The sequence below is a fragment of the Polyodon spathula genome, chromosome 4 (genome assembly GCF_017654505.1).
Source record: "Polyodon spathula isolate WHYD16114869_AA chromosome 4, ASM1765450v1, whole genome shotgun sequence".
In the NCBI taxonomy this organism is placed as follows: domain Eukaryota; kingdom Metazoa; phylum Chordata; class Actinopteri; order Acipenseriformes; family Polyodontidae; genus Polyodon; species Polyodon spathula.
Window position 1 is genome coordinate 78,199,807 of NC_054537.1, and position 19,793 is coordinate 78,219,599.

Here is a 19,793-nt window from a genome sequence, read left to right on the forward strand (position 1 = left end):
GGGGGGGGGGGGGGGGGGGGCTTAGGTCTGCCAGGGTGTCCTCAACTCACCATGCACCAGCGACCCCTGTAGACTAGCCAGACGCCTGCAGGCTTGCCTGTAAGCTGCCCAGAGCTGCGTTGTCCATCGACACTGTAGCTCTGTCTTGGCTGCATAGCGGGCTTGCAGAGTGAAAAGAAGCGGTTGGCTGATGACACACGCTTCGGAGGACAGCGTGTGTTCGTCTTTGCTGCTCCCAAGTCAGTGCAGGGGTGGTAGTGGTGCGCTGAGCCTTAAATACAATTTGACGTTTCAAATTAGGAGTAAAACGGGGTCAGATCAATTAAAATAAATTCAAACAAAAAAGAGGTCTCCTCCGGGGGGCGGGTAAGTTATCAAAAATTTCTAGCTCTTAATGGTATATTCGAGACGTTTCAGTCATAGCACCGAGACGGCCCTTGTCAGAGTTCTGAACAATCTGCTGATAAGCCTTATGAAGTTGTACTTGCTGGTAAGCATTGCTAACTGTATAGACACATTTAGGTTGGTCTTCTCCTCGGTCCAAATGTTGTTAGCCAGTGAGAAAACACTCTCCTGTCTTTGTGTTCAGGAGTGAACGGACTGCTTCTTCCACTGCTGCCCACAACGGTGGCTGCTTGAGTATAACCCAGAAAAACTTCTGATACTCCTTTAGAGAATTCCACTTCTTCATATACTGGGCACAAGTGTTGTACAAGCTCTCCACGTGCTTCATGAAGGTTTCTTCCACATCTGTTTCTTCAGCGAGGGACCAGAGCATTCCCTTCACCTTCAGTCCCACGAATCACTCAAGCTTGGCGACGAGGGTTTCTAATTCGCCAGCTGCTTCAATAGCAGTGCAGGCCTGCCTCTCTAGCTTCTTTATGATGTCGTTTAAAGAGGGAGACTTGATTATGGATGAAGAAAAAACACAGCTTGGATAAGGGGCTGTTGAAAAAATTATTGATGATTTGAGGGGACAATTCAACAACTGCAAGGCAGGATAGTGCTGCAGCTTTTGTTGCACTGCTGACAGAAGGGAGAGCCAGCAGGTTGCACAGTGGCCAAGCAAATCCTTGCAGCTGATTTTCAGTGTCACATAACTTCTTCTGCTGCTGTACTCTCACTGTATAGATCTAAAAATACCGACAGTGATGCATTCCAGTCTGCTGCAGTTTAAATTGTGTTGTGCACGATGAATGCTGTACATCGAACTCCAACGATATTTTGTCCAGTGGCTACTTTCATTTTTTTGAGGACATTGTAATCATTGACATCTCTGAAGTTCATGTTGTCTGCACACGGTGCTATATACTTGTCGTCAATCTTGTGTTTCTTCAGGGCCTGGATCAGATAAGCTGCCAGTGTGTCTGCAGTTTTTCTGGGAAGCTCATTCAGTTCCAGCAACTTTGCTTAAACCCCCTTGTCCGGTATGAAATAGTGTAAGACGACTATGTGCTTGTGGTTAGAGGAATCAATCGTGACAGAGATGTAACTTGCCTTGCTCAAGTCTTGCTCGAGTTCTTCAGCCATTGGCACGAACACACTGGTTAGGATTGTTTCGGTCTTTGTTCTAGCCGAAAAGAAATTTGGTTCATATATTTTTTAAACATGCAGTCCATAGAGTATAAGCTCTGTCCATGATTCACAGTGTGATAGGCCCACATGCTGTCTTGGCAGGGCACTAGTAAGTCTGTTTCTGAAGCTTTTTCCTTCTTGAAGCCAGTGATTCTTTCTGACACGGACTGTCCCGGCCAAACCGGGATGTTTGGTAGCTTTACTACTTTGAACAATGAAGGGTTTTAATTAAGTGATAGTGCCCACTGATGAAGGCCCTACAGTTCAATAGTTGACTACGACTGGAGTTTTGCGTCTTGAGCCAAAGGCAAGGCGCTAATTAAAGTCAAGGTCAACTACCACACAGTGGAGCATTTATTGAGAGTGCACTATAACTATTAGAAAACTTTTTTTTTTTAAAAACAAAACACTTCAAAACCTAGATTTACCTTGAAATTGTAATGATTTGTTGGGTACCCTTCCACTGAGAGAGGTTTTAGGAAAATAGTCCTGGAAAATTTTTATAAAGGATCACATATATGACAGAAATAATAATAATAATAATTTTGACCTTTAGCTGAGGTCAAAGGTCATGGGTAATGACTTTTTTTTTATGGAGCACATATGAGCACATATCCTATATGTGTTCCATATGAACCATGGCTCTATCTGTGATCCCTGAGGTGCAAAGAGCCAGTTTTTAGTTTGACCTTTTGGAGAGGTCAGTGGTCGCGGGTGATGACATTTTTTCATAGAGCACGTATGACTTCCTATATGTGTTCCATTATAACTTAGACCATATCGGCACGCCCTAGGAGATTAAATTTAAACGTTAATTCCAATATGGCCACCAAACCATGCGACCAATCTTCTTTCGATTTTAGAGGTTATTACTTTATTATGGGCCGCGCAACTGTACCAACATTGAAGAGCAATTGTGCAACACTGTTCTTGTTATTGGTCATAAAAGTTGTTTTTCAATTATCAATATGGCCACCAAACCATGTCACCAAAACATGCCATTTTGAAATCGACATTACTTCACATTACCCTCTACTATCATACTCAGTTTCATGTCTCTGGTTTATTGCAGTATGGATTTATACTTTAATATATGTAAATATAGCACTCGTGAAATAGTTATTTTGCTCGCTGCATCCATGTTTTTTAACGAAAAAGCAGGGATTTTACAAAACTTAGAAAGGACCTTGTCCTGAGCAAATGTGACAGTTTTGGTGCCGATCAACTTTGTGGTTTTAGACAAGAAGATCTTTGAATATTTTGCGCAAATCCAACACGGTGGGCAAACCAACCGTCCAATTGATTTTGTTTCAACGTTTTCTTCTATAGGCGATTCGTGCGATATATACTGACATTGTCAGATCTCCATCTTAAGTTGATTTTGTCGACAAGAGTTTTGAAAATTGTCCAATATTTTCTTGAGCTCTAGCTTAGTGGCCAAACTCCACTGGGGGATACCAGTCTGGTTGTCCACACATAGGCATCTATTTACGTATATGTTTTCATGACTGTGTGACAAACTTTTAGTGGAATAATAATAATAATAATAATAATAATAATAATAATAATAATAATAATAATAATAATAATAATAATAAACACAGCAATAACATTAGGCTTCCCCAGCCTTTGGCTTGGAAGCCTAATAACATTATTTTGTATAGAAATAGGGATGTAGATAAAAGCCAGGAGTAAGGAAAAATCCTTGGCTATTTTCATAACATTCCTGGCTATTATCATGAGATGTTACTGGAAAAACACAAACTCTTCTTACCTGTCTTCTGTGGGGAAAACAAGCGAATGAGTGGTTCATTGATTGGTTGCTTAAGATTACTGGCTATCCCTGTTACCAGTTACTGTCTCGCAAGTTTCAGTGACGACAAGAATGATATTGGAATATTTTAATCTAGCTAAAGGTGTGTCATGAAAAAAAGACTTTTTATAACTAAGCTATTTCGTACATGCATTTTAACTGCTTTACTGCAATTTTATATATTATTTTAATTTGTTTTTGATAATTTAGATTTGCTGTGCACTGCAACTACTGATTCACTAATTTAATCTTAATATAACCTTTGAAACTACTCCACAGAGTCATTTCTCTTTATTTAATGGCCAAATACCAAATACCAAAATGTACATAACAAGTTTCATACTGTGCTTCTAAGTAACCAATCAATTGTTTTAAATAGGAGAGTTACAAGAGTAAAGAGAATGTGCTCCGTAGGACCGAATAGATTGCCCTGGACATTCAAAAAGTGTTGGCTGAGCTCGTTCAGATTGGCCAGTGCCAGTAACAGGGTTGAATCAGAAATAAATAATGTTGTCACATTTTAAATTGATTATTTTCTCTAGAGTGATTGTACAACAAATGCTAAATTGTCCACCTATTAAAGAAATAGTGTAGCTCTATGTAGTGTGGTCAATCATTTACCAGACACAAACTAAACTAGTGTAACAAACAGGTACTGCGTCAATAATGCTAACATTTGCTGCATTTATTTTTAAGTAATACATTTTTTATATTTACACAATTTTTTTCAGAAAAGGGAATTTTCACAGCGTACTAAATTTTACACAGCAATGGGTAAAATCGTGAAATCTGTGAAAACCATGAAAAAATATAGCCTTAACTACGGTTTTACAGCTGTACTTTAAGTGCTACATTGGATGCTTTTAACTTATGAGTCACCAGGATATCATAACTAAAACTAAGTGAAAATGATACACAAAGTGAATCTTAGCAAAATAACTAATATTCTCTACCCATTTTCTCATGACTGGCTATGGGTTACATTTCTGATGCATATCTTGTAATGAATCTGAAAGTCAAGGGGAAATTGTGGGTTTATTGGTAAAAAGCACATCTCATTAAAGCAACCATGTATTCAGTGGTTAAAAAAGCTGATACATTTTAAGTTCAACTTGCAATATTATTGCATTAGCTGGTGGCTCCATATCCTGTGATGCACAAAGAAGTCGCCAGTATGAAAGAAAATGTAAATGAGTAAGCAATGGTTTAATCTCTGTTTATATCTTCTGCTTAGGAGACTACACAACTGCTGCAAGTGTCGCCATTGTAGCTTTACAGCAATGGAAACCCAAGCTTTACTGGAGCATTTCAACACAGTTCATTGTCAGGAGATGGAATTGGTCACAGCCAATGGTGGTGACCTTCCTAGCAAGATGAGCATTAAGGAAGAGTCAAAGAGTGACATGAAATTGTACAGCTTGATGCATCCAGAGTCAAAACTGGTAGATTCCATCAGTGAGGCTGCAGTAAAGAGAGAAACATTTGAAGAGAAAGAGTCGCTCAAGGAAAAAGGTTGGGGAGAAGCCTCCAATGAGAAAGGCCAAAATATTATTTGGATTCCCAAAGAGAGAGGCATGGACATCTTAAGGGGGAGTCCTTCATACGGGCAGGGTGGCTTGGGATTGCTGACTGCTGTGTCTGTGAACCAGGAGCAACAGAAACCTCTCCGGGACACTCCCACCATAGTCTTTGGGTTGACTGGAGAGTCTAAAACCTTCTTGCAGGGAACAGCAGCAAGCAGTGGAGACAAAGCTGGTCAACTTACTCCCCAGTATTCTACAATGGGCGACAGTAAATCTAAAGAGGAATCACAGTCACTGTTACGGGTAGGAGAGATTTTTTTTCTATTGACAAATGAAGTATGCGACTCAACATTCATTCCTATTCCAAGGGTTATTGTGTATAATGCCAAGCAGAATAATAATTATAATGAAATAACACCTATTTGATGTCAGAAAAATCCACATTTATAATTTAAATGGGTTATTTGTGTTATCATCGCTGTCACATTGGTGGCCCAGTTTTTAATCCTTGTCCAGTAGTTCAGCAAATTAGGTTGTTTAAAATGGCTGTTATTTTAATGGCTTCTCTGGGTTCAACCCAGTTTTCAGATGCACAGAATAGACTAAGGGCATAAACTGCACTCACAAGAAATGAAGGCCTTGGATTTTGTTTTCATATTTAATCAAATCTAAAAAAGATGATCTGCATAAGCACACATGGTATAAGAAGGTATTTATATTAAATACATACCTACACCAGCTTTATGTCTTCAAAAGAGAAAGTTTACTGCACAATATAGTATTAGGACTATCAAGAGTTTAGGAAGAGTTTTCTCTTTTGTCTTTTTTTTTCAGTACTTTTTTTCACAGATGAGTTTCAGTGAAAGTTTTAATGTGTGGATATATTGAATTTCAATTTCATTGCAACACTGGGCTGGGAGACTGAAATATGTCATGTGCCTGTGCAACTGAATTAGAAATTAGAGTTTTTGTGCCGTCAAGAGGATTGAGACAGCACATGAAACACATAACAAATTTAAGAACATATATTGAATAAAATACAGATCTCTGTCAAAAACAAATTGAGCACCCACATTTAAAGGCATACTTCTATGTTGATTGCCTGTGCCTTCATTCTTTTAGTATCCTTTAGTATTGATTGACACGTTGCACTTTTATTCCTCAGCAGTAATTGAAAAATGACTTAAAATATTGTTACCTTTTTTTTTTTTTTTTTTTTTTTTTTTTTTTTTTTAAATACATACATATAATTGCATTTTATTATTTTAAAATCTCTGGAACTGGTTTCAGGGCACAAGTGTTTGTTTTGGTTCTGCTGCGGTCAGGTCGATGGTATAGGTAAACTTTAAACAAGTGTTTGGTTTTCTTTAATATTGTTTCATTTTTTTTCTGGGATCATTTGTTATTGCATTTTTCAAAGTAACTTAAACATAGTACAGAATAAACATTTTACACTCTTGACAAGTGCTTTCGTGGTGCAAATACACTAACTTTAACCCAGTAAAATACTGACATTCAGAAATTATGTAATTAAACCCAGTGCAATTCCTTCCACTATGTAAGCAATACTGAATGTACTAAAATAAACTATTTAAATAACAACAAAGTAAATTAACAGTTCCTTTATTTAAACATGAGCTCTGGAAATATTTCCCGAGGTGATTTTAAGTTTGCTGTGTAGTTTTTTCTGCTCCAATAACGACTGCCTATAGTTGTTTGGTGGGAAACAAAGGCAGCTACATCATGGATATATGCTTAAGTTTAGGAGACCGGGGATAAGCTATACCATCGACCTGACCATAGCAGAAACCCTAAGAACCACTTGGAGTTGGGTTGTCTCAGAACCTAGGCAGACTAAGCCCTGTTGGCATTTGGCACATCAGGAGTGTTTTAGAAGACTTCAGCAATTTTGTTTTAATATTTTTTGGCCACTCTCAGACATGATATATAATCTCAGGCTTGTTCAGAAAAGCAACAATTCCGGTATATCTTCTTTCAGATGTTCACTGTCATCCTCCTAATGCTACAATGTGTGTCATGAGATTGGCATACAGCATGATAGCTTTTTAATAAACTCCCAGGGACATTTCTACATAGACAGGGTGTAGTACAGTGGGTGGATAAGTCATTATCTGGGGTGTGGCAGTATATAATCTTAGTAAGTTATGGGTGTATGTGTAGGTGGATTTTACATTAAAACCTTAAAGAAACAGATTCTGAGGTTTCTGACATGTGTCACAGTAACGTTATGAGTCATAGCCTTACATAAAAACAAGGCAGGGCTGAATGAACTTCAAAAGCTGACTGATCAGCTTTTGAAAAAGCTTGCCCCATTTGTTTGAGTCAGCTCCAGCATGTTACCAAGATGGAATCAAGGTTACAGGAAAGCAAATAAATCTTACAATCAGAAGTGAAAAACATTTATTTTTAGAAACATACAAACCTTAAACAAACAAAAAATTGAATATCTTTGCCTTACCTCCCCAAAATTCAGGATTCTTATTCAGAGAATGTTCCTTGAATGATGAGATTTTAACCCTGTTTATATAAGTAGCATCCATACTGTTAGCAATTATTTTTATTGTTACATTCCTTCCAACCAAATAGCAAATCAGGACTCTCAGTGATTATTATGACTGATAAAAATCCCCTGTGCCACAATTTGTTGTCACCTGCTGTTCTAGGTAATTGCTGAATGGCAGTAGTATGGACATAACCCCTTTAGCCTTTGTGTGTGTGTGTGTGTGTGTGTGTGTGTCTGTGTGTGTGCTGATGATTTGGTATTAGGATGCATGGCTTTGGCTCTGCTTTTTGAATCCCAGGCGCTACACTTTCAATTTTCATCCTTGGCAAAGAAAATAGATTTTGCACTTACAATGTCTGTCTGCTGGAAATGTTCATTTCTACAGATGATATTCATGCCCAAACACATTTATGCTGCATCTTGTGCAGGTGCAGCGCACTGCCTCGCTGGTTCTCAGAATCTCTATGGACTGTTTTCTAGTTACTGCATATAAATAGGTTGCTCTAAACACTTTCGACCATTCAGACACCAGTAACCACCAACACTGTTTTTAGGGAGCCAGTCAATAACACACGTTTTAAAAACGTCAATACATTAACATTGTGGATATTTCTATGCTCAAATTGCTCTCTTTTCAAGTTCTTGAAAATGCTTGGAGAAACACAGTAATCCATGCTGTAAAGATAGACCAGCAGTGAATCTTTTAAGAACAGTAAAGTCAGAACACTGAAGAGAAGCAACCAGAGATTTTTTTTTAAACAATTGTAGGACATAAAATAGTTAATCTGTACTGGTTATACTATCTTTGAAAACTCTGTCCATACCTTTTTAATTCAATGTTTGAATTAATGCACATTTGCATTTAGAGAGTTACGGTTCCCGTATATTGACTGGGGGTTGACTTTTATGTAGGGGATATCGCTTTTGCTCTGTACACCTCCAAGTATTGTACTCTCCCAATTAAGTGTTTTGAGCTATGTTATTGTGCATCAACAATTAATACACAAGCCTTACACAATCTTCTCAAAGCCGAAGGAATTGGTTATCATAATCTGCCTCAGAAGAACAGCTACCCATTGTTTTGGTTGGGATTGGGTAAGTTTAGCAGCAGTTGTTTGGTAACAGAACATAAAACTGTCTTGTACTGCAAGTCGGTGCAGTTTAAAATATGTACGTTCCATGCTCAGTTAAACGACAATAACCGCATGGTGGCAGATGTTGGCAAATGAATGACGTATCTACTTTATAATAGACTTGCCTGCTGTTTTGTAGTTTGTATATTTTTATCCCCCCACTGGAAATTTTACAAATTGCACCCTGGATCAGGGTATCCTTAATCAAAACATAGTACTTAATTACTGCATAGTTACCATGTCAATAGTCCTGTGACTGAAGTACATAAGTAGAACAATTAAGCAGAGCATACATAGATCCATGGATTGTATCAGACTGTATCCTACTTGTGTGCCAGTTAAACTACTAAGATATAAATGAAGGGCCATAGGTGCATTACTATTGCTAATTAAATATGTACTACTTGTTTTCATAGTGTTCTCCTCTAAGAGTAGATGGAGTTGGTCTTAAAAATACCACAATAATTAACCTGATACTTATTTTATCTTTTACAAGTAATATTGTGGTAGTATTACAGCAGTACAAGTAATAACTTTTTCTAATTACACTTTTTTAATTACACTTTTTTAAATGTGTTCTTAAGTCCTGTTCTAAAGTTGCAACATTGTTGTAATGTTAACTGGAAATAATGTGTTGTACATGTATGCAGATTTTTGATAATAGTGAAAGCTTTATTCAGAACAGAGAATCCGCAATGTAATGATTTGTTGACCTGCAATTGAACAGACGACTTAATGATGAATTTGGCCGTAGATGCTCGACAGCTACCTGCACGAGGCTGGCTAGGAAACACACGAACAATATCATGCATCCTAGTGCCGCAGATAAGAAGTGGTATTCAGGGCCACCTCCCCCCAAAAGATGAGGCCGCCAAACCATGAATGTATCAAAATAATAATCGACGGTTAACTCAACGAGCCGCAGTGGTGCACTGCCACCTACCACCAAAAAAATATGAAAAAAGATGATTGAAAAGTGAAGCAGCTGAGACACAGGCTCGCCCCCCAGAGCATGACTGCACTGAGGGAAAGAGCCTAGTCTCTCCAGCCTGACCAAGCACCCTGCAGAACTAAATACAAACTGATCAGCACTCCGGGAAGGAAGAAAACCCTTACTCACATTATTTTTAATTTTTCATGGTAGGGGGAAACCTTAGTGAATTCATGGCTGAGGGTAGCTCTTCCTCCAGGCTCTTAAGATCGTCGTCTCCAATTTTGGCCTGACCATGCGTGACTGAGAGGCCAAAACAAAAGAAGTCACATGACTGAAATCCACACAGAGCCTTTATGGTGCTTGGTGATAACTTATTAGATAGGGGAGGATTCTCCTTTCCAGAAAAGCAACCAAGTTTTCAAGGGCTTGGTATAGTACTATTCCCCACATCCCTGCATATACCAAGTGACTGTTATGCAATGAAAGGTCTGTCTGTGCTATGTACAAAAAAAAAACAAGTTCTTGAGGTTATGGTGGTATCTACGTATATGCCCATCGGCTGTATGACTGATCAGCCGGAATGTCTTATAACCATCACCTGCAACATAGCACTAAGATATATTCAGTGACATTATTCTTAATAAAAGGTCACGCCACGTGGTGCTCGAAAAGCTTAGTCATGTTTACGGCCATTCATTTTCGGTTAGCGTTGCTGTTTATCCTTTTTCTGCTTCTTGACCACTGCTGATGCTCCAAAGTAGCAACATAGGATTATGGTTTTTGACAACCTATGAATCAACAGCAGTTAGCACTACAGGCTGCTCCAAACAGAAGGCCATGTTGATTCTATTCTGCTATAAACTTCTGATCCAAGCCTTGACACTGGCTGGATTTGTAAGGAGGCTGAATTAGATGACACAAGTTGGATTGGTCATCTGCACGATAATGTGAAGGCACCTGTATGCAAATCTGGGCATACATACACAGGTGCAGGTGTCACACTTACAGTACATTTTTACATGCACATGCTTTAGTTGTTGGTTGTGGTGGAGGTATGTAAAGTATTTTATTTGTCAGTGGGTATGTTGAATACTTAGTCAGCGCTCCAGATAAGGTTTTTTGTGTCTTACCCTCTAGTTTTAACACTGAGAAAGTAAAATATATTTTATAGGGTTAAATGCAACATTACCTTAATGTCATGAGTAATCTCAATTTAAATACTGTATAATCTTTAATGGTAATGGTTGTAGGATTTAAAAAGAGCCTTCCATTTTAACTGCAACAGCACCATTTCTTTGAGGTATCACACTGACTCTGCAAATTAATTATATTACTTATATTTTAACATTACAGTCTAGCCAGAGATTGGATAATGTTTGTTGGGTTGGTATTTCTTTTTTTGCCAGTGGCACACAATCGGTTTTATTTGTATTTTAAAACCAGGCATCTCCTCTTTATTGTAGTCTGCAGGATTTCCTGCCCAGTGAAGCACAGTATTTTAACAAAATGCACAGACATCCTTTCCTTCAGTTCAGCATCAAAATTAATATTTTTTAATAATTTTTTTAGATTAGGATCTGTTAAGAAAAGCTGCTGATATATATAAAAAAAAAAGATATAGTACAGTATAATAGTTACTAATATAGCAGTTTCTTCGTTGTTTTGAAACACTTGTGTTAAAGCTTTGTATTTCTTTGGTTTCATATTTAATAATAAAAATGTCTGAAATAGTTTTGTTTTTGGGGTCACGATGTCAGTATTAATTTACCACAAAATCATCAGAGGAATGTTATAAATATGTCATTATTACAGTAGTAGTTTTTTTTTTTTTTTATGAATTAAGACGATTCATCCCATGAAGCTGGGCTGCCTATCTCTCAGGGAACCAAAGTAAAGCAAGTGGAAATTATGTAGTGATTAACTGTATTTTTTATACATAATATAAAAATAAATCCAGAAAGCAGATAATGTAAACTCTATAAGAATTGTGTGGCGTTCTAGAAGCTGCCCTGCCAAAACTTTTGAAAAAAAAAAACATGCGTTAGAATATAAATACATAAATAGGAAACTTAACGTGGTACAATTATGCACACAGTGACTGAAAGGGATATAGTTAACATTTAGCTCTGCAGAATTTGTATGTTACCTAAACTTTTTTTTAATTCGGTAAACCATTTTCAAATTCATGAATGTTGACACTGAGTAGGGAATGATGTATATTTCTTCCTGAGTGGCTCAGGGTGAGTTATACCATCCGGGCAAAACAGGTATGCGTCCCAGCTGAGCAAAGTCAACGATCGTCGCTGGGGATTACACAGGGAGCGTCCCCTCACTAAAATACAGAAGCCCTACCTGAGAGTTCAAGCAGTCACCGGGCTCCTGCGTGTAATTTCTGCAGAGCTGTTGTAGGGAGTTGCTGTGGTGAAAGAGTGTAATTGAACATTCTAAATTGGGGAGTGTAATAATTGGGCTCACTGAATAAAATTCAATACAAAAAAAATGGTGGATGATATGGAAATAGTATACAGTGCAAAACAAAGCAATGGGTACAAATTTGAATGGGTGTGTTAAAAAGGAAGGGCATAAAGGGATGGCAATAAAGAGTCATCTAGTTTTGGTGTGGATCCTGATTTTAAGACTTAAAAGATAACAAGGCTGGAAGCAGAAGGGTGTCTCTGCAGAACAGTTCACCTCACCCTACTACAAAGTCACAAAAGCCTGAAGCAAAGCAAGCCAAGATGAAAGCGTACCACTTTAATTGAGTGAAAGCCAGCTCCCTTACCTGAGGCAAATTAGCTTTGTGGTTGTGTCGTTGCCATTTGCAGATTGTGTTATAAACAGCAGCAGGTGTGTCGTTAATTCCATAGGTACAGTTTTAAATAAAGGAACTGATAAGTTTAGGTTGGACTCACATTTGGCACATTTGGCATCTTTTAGTGTTTTTATATTCCCTACAAATGTGTGTGTGTTTATTTTGTTATTACAACTGGATGAAAAGAAGCATTATAAATTATGGAATTGTGTTAATTTGATTTCCAAGAACAAGATCATTATTGTAACTTTTTTTTTCTTCAGAATAGCAGGTTAGTCAATAGAAGAATATACTATAATACTGTAGTAACCTTAAAAGCAAGGCAAGGATTGAGTCACAGGTGTCATGGCTTTTGTGGTTTTTCTTGGTGTCTATGATTTTAATAGAAAGCATTGAACTTTACCAACTGTGCTTAAAATTCCACCTTAACAAAAAACAAAACATTTACAGGATTGAGGACTTCAATTAGGTTATCAGTTTGTCAGTTCAGTTCACATTGCTGTTGTGAAAACCATTATAAATGTATTAAAAAAAAAAAAAAAAAAAGATTAATTTAATTTTTTTTTTTTTTTTTTTTACTTTTATAGACAGGCTAATATTATTTTTGAATGTTTCCATATTGCATTTAAATAGACTTAGTTAAATTTTCATCCCTGTGAATTTCCCAATTCTATGATTGTAAACAAATTTACCCAGTCTGGTTGCAAATCTTGCAGCCCCATAAACCAAAAAAAAAAAAAGAATGCAAACATACTTGTCATTTAGGTTTACAAAAGTTCTACACCAGAAATGGAACAGTCTAATCCAAATATACATAAAAAGCAGAGCTAAACAGTTCAAAGAATAATAAACAAATCTGTAGTACAAGAAGGTCAGGGTTACAACAGGGAAACTAGGGGGAAAAAATAAATTACATTTAAGGCTAACCGTACTTTATGTGGGGAAAGTTAACAATATGTTTCTATGATAAAAGAAGCATCAGGTAATCAACAAACAAAAATGAACCAGAATGATGTAACAATTCCCAGTATGTTATCTGTCAGAAGGCATATACTGTAAAACAGCATTATGCGAGATGTGGCACTCTGGCTCTTTTTAAACCCAATAAATGAAGACTTACGACTGAAAATGCAATATAAAGTCTTGTCCACTGAGATCCAGCCTGTGACCGTCTATTTTGAGTCACTTTCAACATGGAAAAGAAGTAAACCAGTATAAGAACAGTACTATACTAGGCAGTGACCATTATACACCTCCCCTTATGTAATATATTTGATTTACTATCGGAGATAAAATGCTAGACTCTTCATTAACTTGTATTGGGCTGCATTTAGAGAATCAAGTTTGAAGGGAAGGTTCCTTTGCTCAGGTTTTTAGACTGTTGGATTAGGTGCTCTTTTAAAGCTCTAAATAAATACAACGCAAGTAATTTAGTATGCTGCAGTGAAGTTGGCTGGGTTAAGCTGATTCTGATTATGTAGGATTGTTCGCAACTAATAAAGCTGGTAGTTGCTTATTAGTGACAGTACCACCATTCAAGGACCTTAGTCAGGCTTACCTCCTTGACATACAACCAAATCCACCACAGTTCCTACGTGTAGGTGTCATTTACTTTGTTTACGAAGCGTTACAATTTAAGAGTGTGTCAATGTAAAATGTGTTCCTACTGACTGACATTATACAGTCCATTAAATAATGGAATACTTTTAGTTTTATATGCCCTCTGGTTTAAAACAAGAAAACACTAGGAATAAGTAATTTAACACCTTTTTTTTTTATTTGGAACCCCCTGCCAAAACACGCACAGTAGCGAGAATTACAGAACAGAAATCAAGCAATCACAGTGAATGACGTGTCAAAATTCCAGTATCTGTATGTCTTATCCTGTGTACTGTCATCCCTTGAATAGAACACCACACCTAATTCCAATGTTGAAACGGCAAAACAAAATGAAAAACGCACATACCAGGTACTAGCTTTTCTGAAGAAATTGCTATAAACATTTAAAATACTTTACATTGCACTACATAATGGCAGATCTTATCATTCTGTTTGAAATCATTAATGACATATATAGGATTTTAATAAGCCTTTTTTGAACTAGTTAATTGGATTTTATTTAAATTAAAAATCTAGTTGGCCTCTGTCATATTTTCCCTGTTAATGTGGTGTAAACATCTTTGCTGCAAATGATTCTAATTATGTTAATTTTACAGTAAACACAAGTCAGCAGGGCTTTAATGAAATACTTCACAAAATATCTTTTTGAAATTAGATCTGGCAGAAAATGTGAAAACAACATTTTATAAATCAGAACTTGGTACAGTAAAACTTCAATTATTGTGATTTTTTTTTTTTTTTTTTTTTACATTATTTTAATGACAATGTTAATATTGCAGAATTGCAAATACATTTGTATACACAGTGTTCTATATCGTACAACCTACCTGTGTTCTTAGGCCTGTTGACACTTGTTAGGCTTGTGAAATAGTTTGAAAGGCCCGTCCATATACTTAAAAGGTGTTAACTATGACAGCCATTGAGTCTTTTTTGATCAAATGAAATAAGCTTATAACAGTTCATATACCTACATTATATATATCTACAGTGTGTTCTATTTTGAGCGACATGGTGGAGTAGTGGTTAGCACTAATGCCTCATAGCACCACGGTCCTAGGTTCAAATACAGAGTCTGTGTGGAGTTTGTATGTTCTCCCCGTGTTCGCAGGGCTTTTCTCCTCCCACAGTCCAAAGACATGCTGTTCAGGTTGATTGGTTACTTGAAATTGTCCTCGATGTGAGTGTGTGGTGCCCTGCGATGTACTGGCCTCCCGTCCAGGGTGTGGTCCCGCCTTGTGCCCTGTGTCTGCCAGGTTAGGCTCTGGCTCACCGCGACCCTGTAAAAGGATAAAGTAGTTATTCATAATGGATGGATGTTCTATTTTTCTTGTGTGGTTTAAAAAAAAAAAAAAAAAAAAATTAACTAGTTTCTTTATATACAATATATGATGACCGAGTGGTGCTCTGGATGTATGGGATATAATCTGTAAGTTAAAATAAACAGTACTAGCAGTAGCAGATCATGTGATCTGAGCCGAGGTTTTAACTGGAGGAGTTTTTTTTCATCAGATGAGACAAGCCTCTGTTACAAACTCCTATCTGATATACCACAGCCCAGTAGTCTTCAGCTAAGAGAACACCCCTCGGGAGGCAAGTGAAGTGTCCTTATAGCAGAAGTGTTCTCTAAGACGGAGTTAGCCACCAGACACAATATGAATCAATAAATAAATATTTATTACTTGTCATGACGTATGTGCATGAACATATGAAATGAACATAAATAAATACGTACGATATTTCAAAATTATACAAGTCATCTGAGGCTAGATATAGCGAATATTTCAAAACCAAATATATCAACAAGCTCTGCCTCAGTTTTTTCACCCTAGCTAATTACTGGGGTTCTGAATGGTAACGCACAGGCAGCCTTCGGCTTAGCCTTGTAGCATTCGAGTCATCTGCAATCTAACCTTGTGACGGTTTTGGTACACTCACCCATTCATACTTGAAAGGGAGTGTTTACTTGCCAGTTAAAAGGCTGTAATCATAACATTGGTTCCCTGAAATAAAAATGTAACCAATAAGTGTGTTTTACACTTGCTTTCCAGAATCCTTCTGACAGGATTCCAGAACAGTGCGTTTACAGTTGTATGAAACAGCAGGGGGTGCTACTCTCAGGAAAAGAGTTTGAACATGTATACTTTGTAAACTAAAGATGTGTTGCAGGGCACCACACACTCACATCGAGTGGCCCAGTCAGACCTGACCTAAATCCAATCGAAAATTTGTGACATGACTTGAAGATTGCTGTCCATCAATGCTTCCCAAGGAACTTGATGGAGCTTGAACAGTTTTTTAAAGAAGCATGGTCAAATATATTGCCAGATCTAGGTATCCCAACAGTCTCACAGCTGTAATTGCTGCCAAAGGTGCTTCCACCAAGTATTAACTCAGGGGAGTGTGGAGACTTATCCAATTATGATCTTTCAGTTTTGTATTTTTAATATATATATATATTTTTTTCTCAATAAAAACTTTTTCCCCCTTAACAGTGTGGAGTGTGGTGTATAGATAAGTGGAACAAAATCCTCATTGAAATGCATGAAACTCTGAGGCACTGACACAACAAAATGTGAAAAAAGTTCAAGGGGGTGTACACTTTCTATAGGCACTGTGTGTGTGTGTGTATATATATATATATATATATATATATATATATATATATATATATATATATATATATATATATATATATATATATATATATACACTATGGGTAACAGTGACTGTTTAATTTTATTTGTTTTCCAATGGACCTTCTACCCAAATTTACAAAAAATTTTATACATTATCAAATTGTTTTAATTACTGTTATTAAGAATGTATTTTTGTACAAAATTACATAGGTAGAGTATTTAAAACGAGACTTAATATGAAGAGCAGTTGTGTCCATTAAAGAGTAAGATCAGTGATCTTTTTTAAACCAGCTCTCTGCCTCTGAATAAATTAATAAGTAACTGCATATGCTACAACTGGTAAGCTTCCTATACTTATCTTAATTTGGGTGAATTGTGTGACACTCACATAATTTCACTTTTAATACAGGCTCCCCTGGATAACTATGCGAAATTTTTATTTTAAAAAATGTTTGGATATATTAAGATATCGTACGTATATATATATATATATATATATATATATATATATATATATCTATTATATATATATATATATATATATATATATATAATATATCTGATTAAAGACGCTCTTGGAAAAATTTTAGACCACTGCAAAATTATCAGTTTCTCTGGTTTTACTATTTATAGGTATGTGTTTGGGTAAAATGAACATTTTTGTTTTATTCTATAAACTACTGACAACATTTCATTTTAAAAATATTGTCATTTAGAGCATTTATTTGCAGAAAATGACAACTGGTCAAAATAACAAAAAAGATGCAGTGTTGTCAGACCTCGAATAATGCAAAGAAAATAAGTTCAGATTCATTTTTAAATAACACAATACTAATGTTTTAACTTGGGAAGAATTCAGAAATCAATATTTGGTGGAATAACGCTGATTTTCAAGTACAGCATTCATGCGTCTTGGCATGTTCTCCACCAGTCTTTCACATTGTTTTCACAATGTTGGGTGACTTTATGCCACTCCTGGCGCAAAAATTCAAGCAGCTCGGCTTTGTTTGATGGCTTGTGACCATCCATCTTCCTCTTGATCACATTCCAGAGGTTTTCAATGGGGTTCAGGTCTGGAGATTGGGCTGGCTATGACAGGGTCTTGATCTGGTGGACCTCCATCCACACCTTAATTGACTGGGCTGTGTGGCATGGAGCATTGTCCTGCTGGAAAAAACAATCCTCAGAGTTGGGGAACATTGTCAGAGCAAAAGGAAGCAAGTTTTCTTCCAGGACAACCTTGTACTTGGCTTGATTCATGCACCCTTCACAAAGACAAATCTGCCCGATTCCAGCCTTGCAGAAGCACCCCCAGATGAGTCAAATTTTTAGCTTTGCCCAACACCTGGTCGTCTAATGGTTAGACAGAGACCTGGAGAGGCCTACAAGCCACAGTGTCTCGCACCCACTGTGAAATGTGGTGGAGGATCGGTGATGATCTGGGGGTGCTTCAGCAAGGCTGGAATCGGGCAGCTTTGGCATGAATCAAGCCAAGTACAAGGTTGTCCTGGAAGAAAACTTGCTTCCTTCTGCTCTGACAATGTTCCCCAACTCTGAGGATTGGTTTTTCCAGCAGGACAATGCTCCATGCCACACAGCCAGGTCAATCAAGGTGTGGATGGAGGACCACCAGATAAAGACCCTGTCATGGCCGGCCCAATCTCCTGACCTAAACCCCATTGAATACCTCTGGAATGTGATCAAGAGGAAGATGGTCACAAGCCATCAAACAAAGCCGAGCTGCTTGAATTTTTGCGCCAGGAGTGGCATAAAGTCACCCAACATCAATGTGAAAGACGCATGAAAGCTGTGCTTGAAAAGCAGGGTTATTCCACCAAATATTGATTTCTGAACTCTTCCTAAGTTAAAACATTAGTATTGTGTTGTTTAAAAATGAATCTGAACTTATTTTCTTTGCATTATTCGAGGTCTGACAACACTGCATCTTTTTTGTTATTTTGACCAGTTGTCATTTTCTGCAAATAAATGCTCTAAATGACAATATTTTTATTTGGAATTTGGGAGAAATATTGTCAGTAGTTTATAGAATAAAACAAAAATGTTCATTTTACCCAAACACATACCTATAAATAGTAAAACCAGAGAAACTGATAATTTTGCAGTGGTCTCTTAATTTTTTCCAGAGCTGTATATATATATATATATATATATATATATATATTATATATATATATATATATATATATATATATATATATATATAAATGACACTTAATCTAGCAGAAGACTTTTTGATTTGCATTGTAAAAGATTAAAAGCTAGCATTACAGTATAAATCAAGCATGCTTTTCAGTGACTGAGGAGAAATACCCAAGGTGATTGCTACGTGTGCAATAATGGGAGCTGTCTGTCTACCATGATGTATATTAAGTGCTCTTATTAGAACATAACTACTATCCATGATCATCTAGATTAAACATTTACCTGCCTTTTACCTGGAAACAATTTTTCATTGATATGCTTTATCCCAGTTATAAACTAGCAAGCTGCTGGCAAGGCTTAATACAATGATAACCTTTTAGCCCTTCGGTCCTAGATGATTATTTGTAGTTGAATTATTTCAGTGTTGGAAATGTTGCCAGATTGTTTTCTATCCTGCAGCCCCAGTTGCTGGCTCTGACCCTGCAAGTTGTTAGAACTGGTCCCTAATGAGCCTTTCTATTTAGAAAGTTGTTAGAATATAGTGCAGATACACATCATCTGAAATAATAAACACACAACAGACCCCTTTCAATCCCAGGAGCTTTCTTCTTACTCAAGACTGTTTTATTAACCCTTCCTGTGCCCAATAGCTAGCCCAGTTAGTTGGTAAATTACATGATTTTTCTGCAGATTTTATGATGGAATAGCTGAAGACCACAGTTGATGAAATTGACCCGGAAAATGAGCTGATGAGCTCCTGAAGAGAAAAAAATGTCCCTATTTTGTTAACCAAGGCTGATTTTGGCAGATAATGTACAGCATTTAGTACTGAACATTTAACACAAAGAGTTGGTAATAAGTATAGTTTTCAGTGTCAATAACAGGTTGTACTATGAAAACTACATTATTTTGATAACTTTCTCAATTCCGTTTTGGATTATTCAGTATGCTTATAATATACCATATTTATTGTATACAGTAGATCTCAATTTTGAGGGCTGTATTATTTACAGTACTCTGTTGTTAGCAATTAGCTTGCAAGTCTAGAAAACCATGTGTG

General features: G+C 36.8%; 1 protein-coding gene across 4 annotated transcripts in view; it reads left to right on the plus strand.

The window, feature by feature from the left end:
* Nucleotides 1–19,793, plus strand: part of LOC121314903 (zinc finger transcription factor Trps1-like) — a 132,518-nt gene that overhangs the window by 49,111 nt on the left and 63,614 nt on the right. For all 4 annotated transcript variants that reach the window (XM_041248646.1, XM_041248647.1, XM_041248648.1 and 1 more), the window contains one exon: nt 4,623–5,214. In XM_041248646.1, the coding sequence (XP_041104580.1) occupies nt 4,623–5,214 (592 nt within the window). The remainder of the gene's footprint in view (nt 1–4,622; nt 5,215–19,793) is intronic.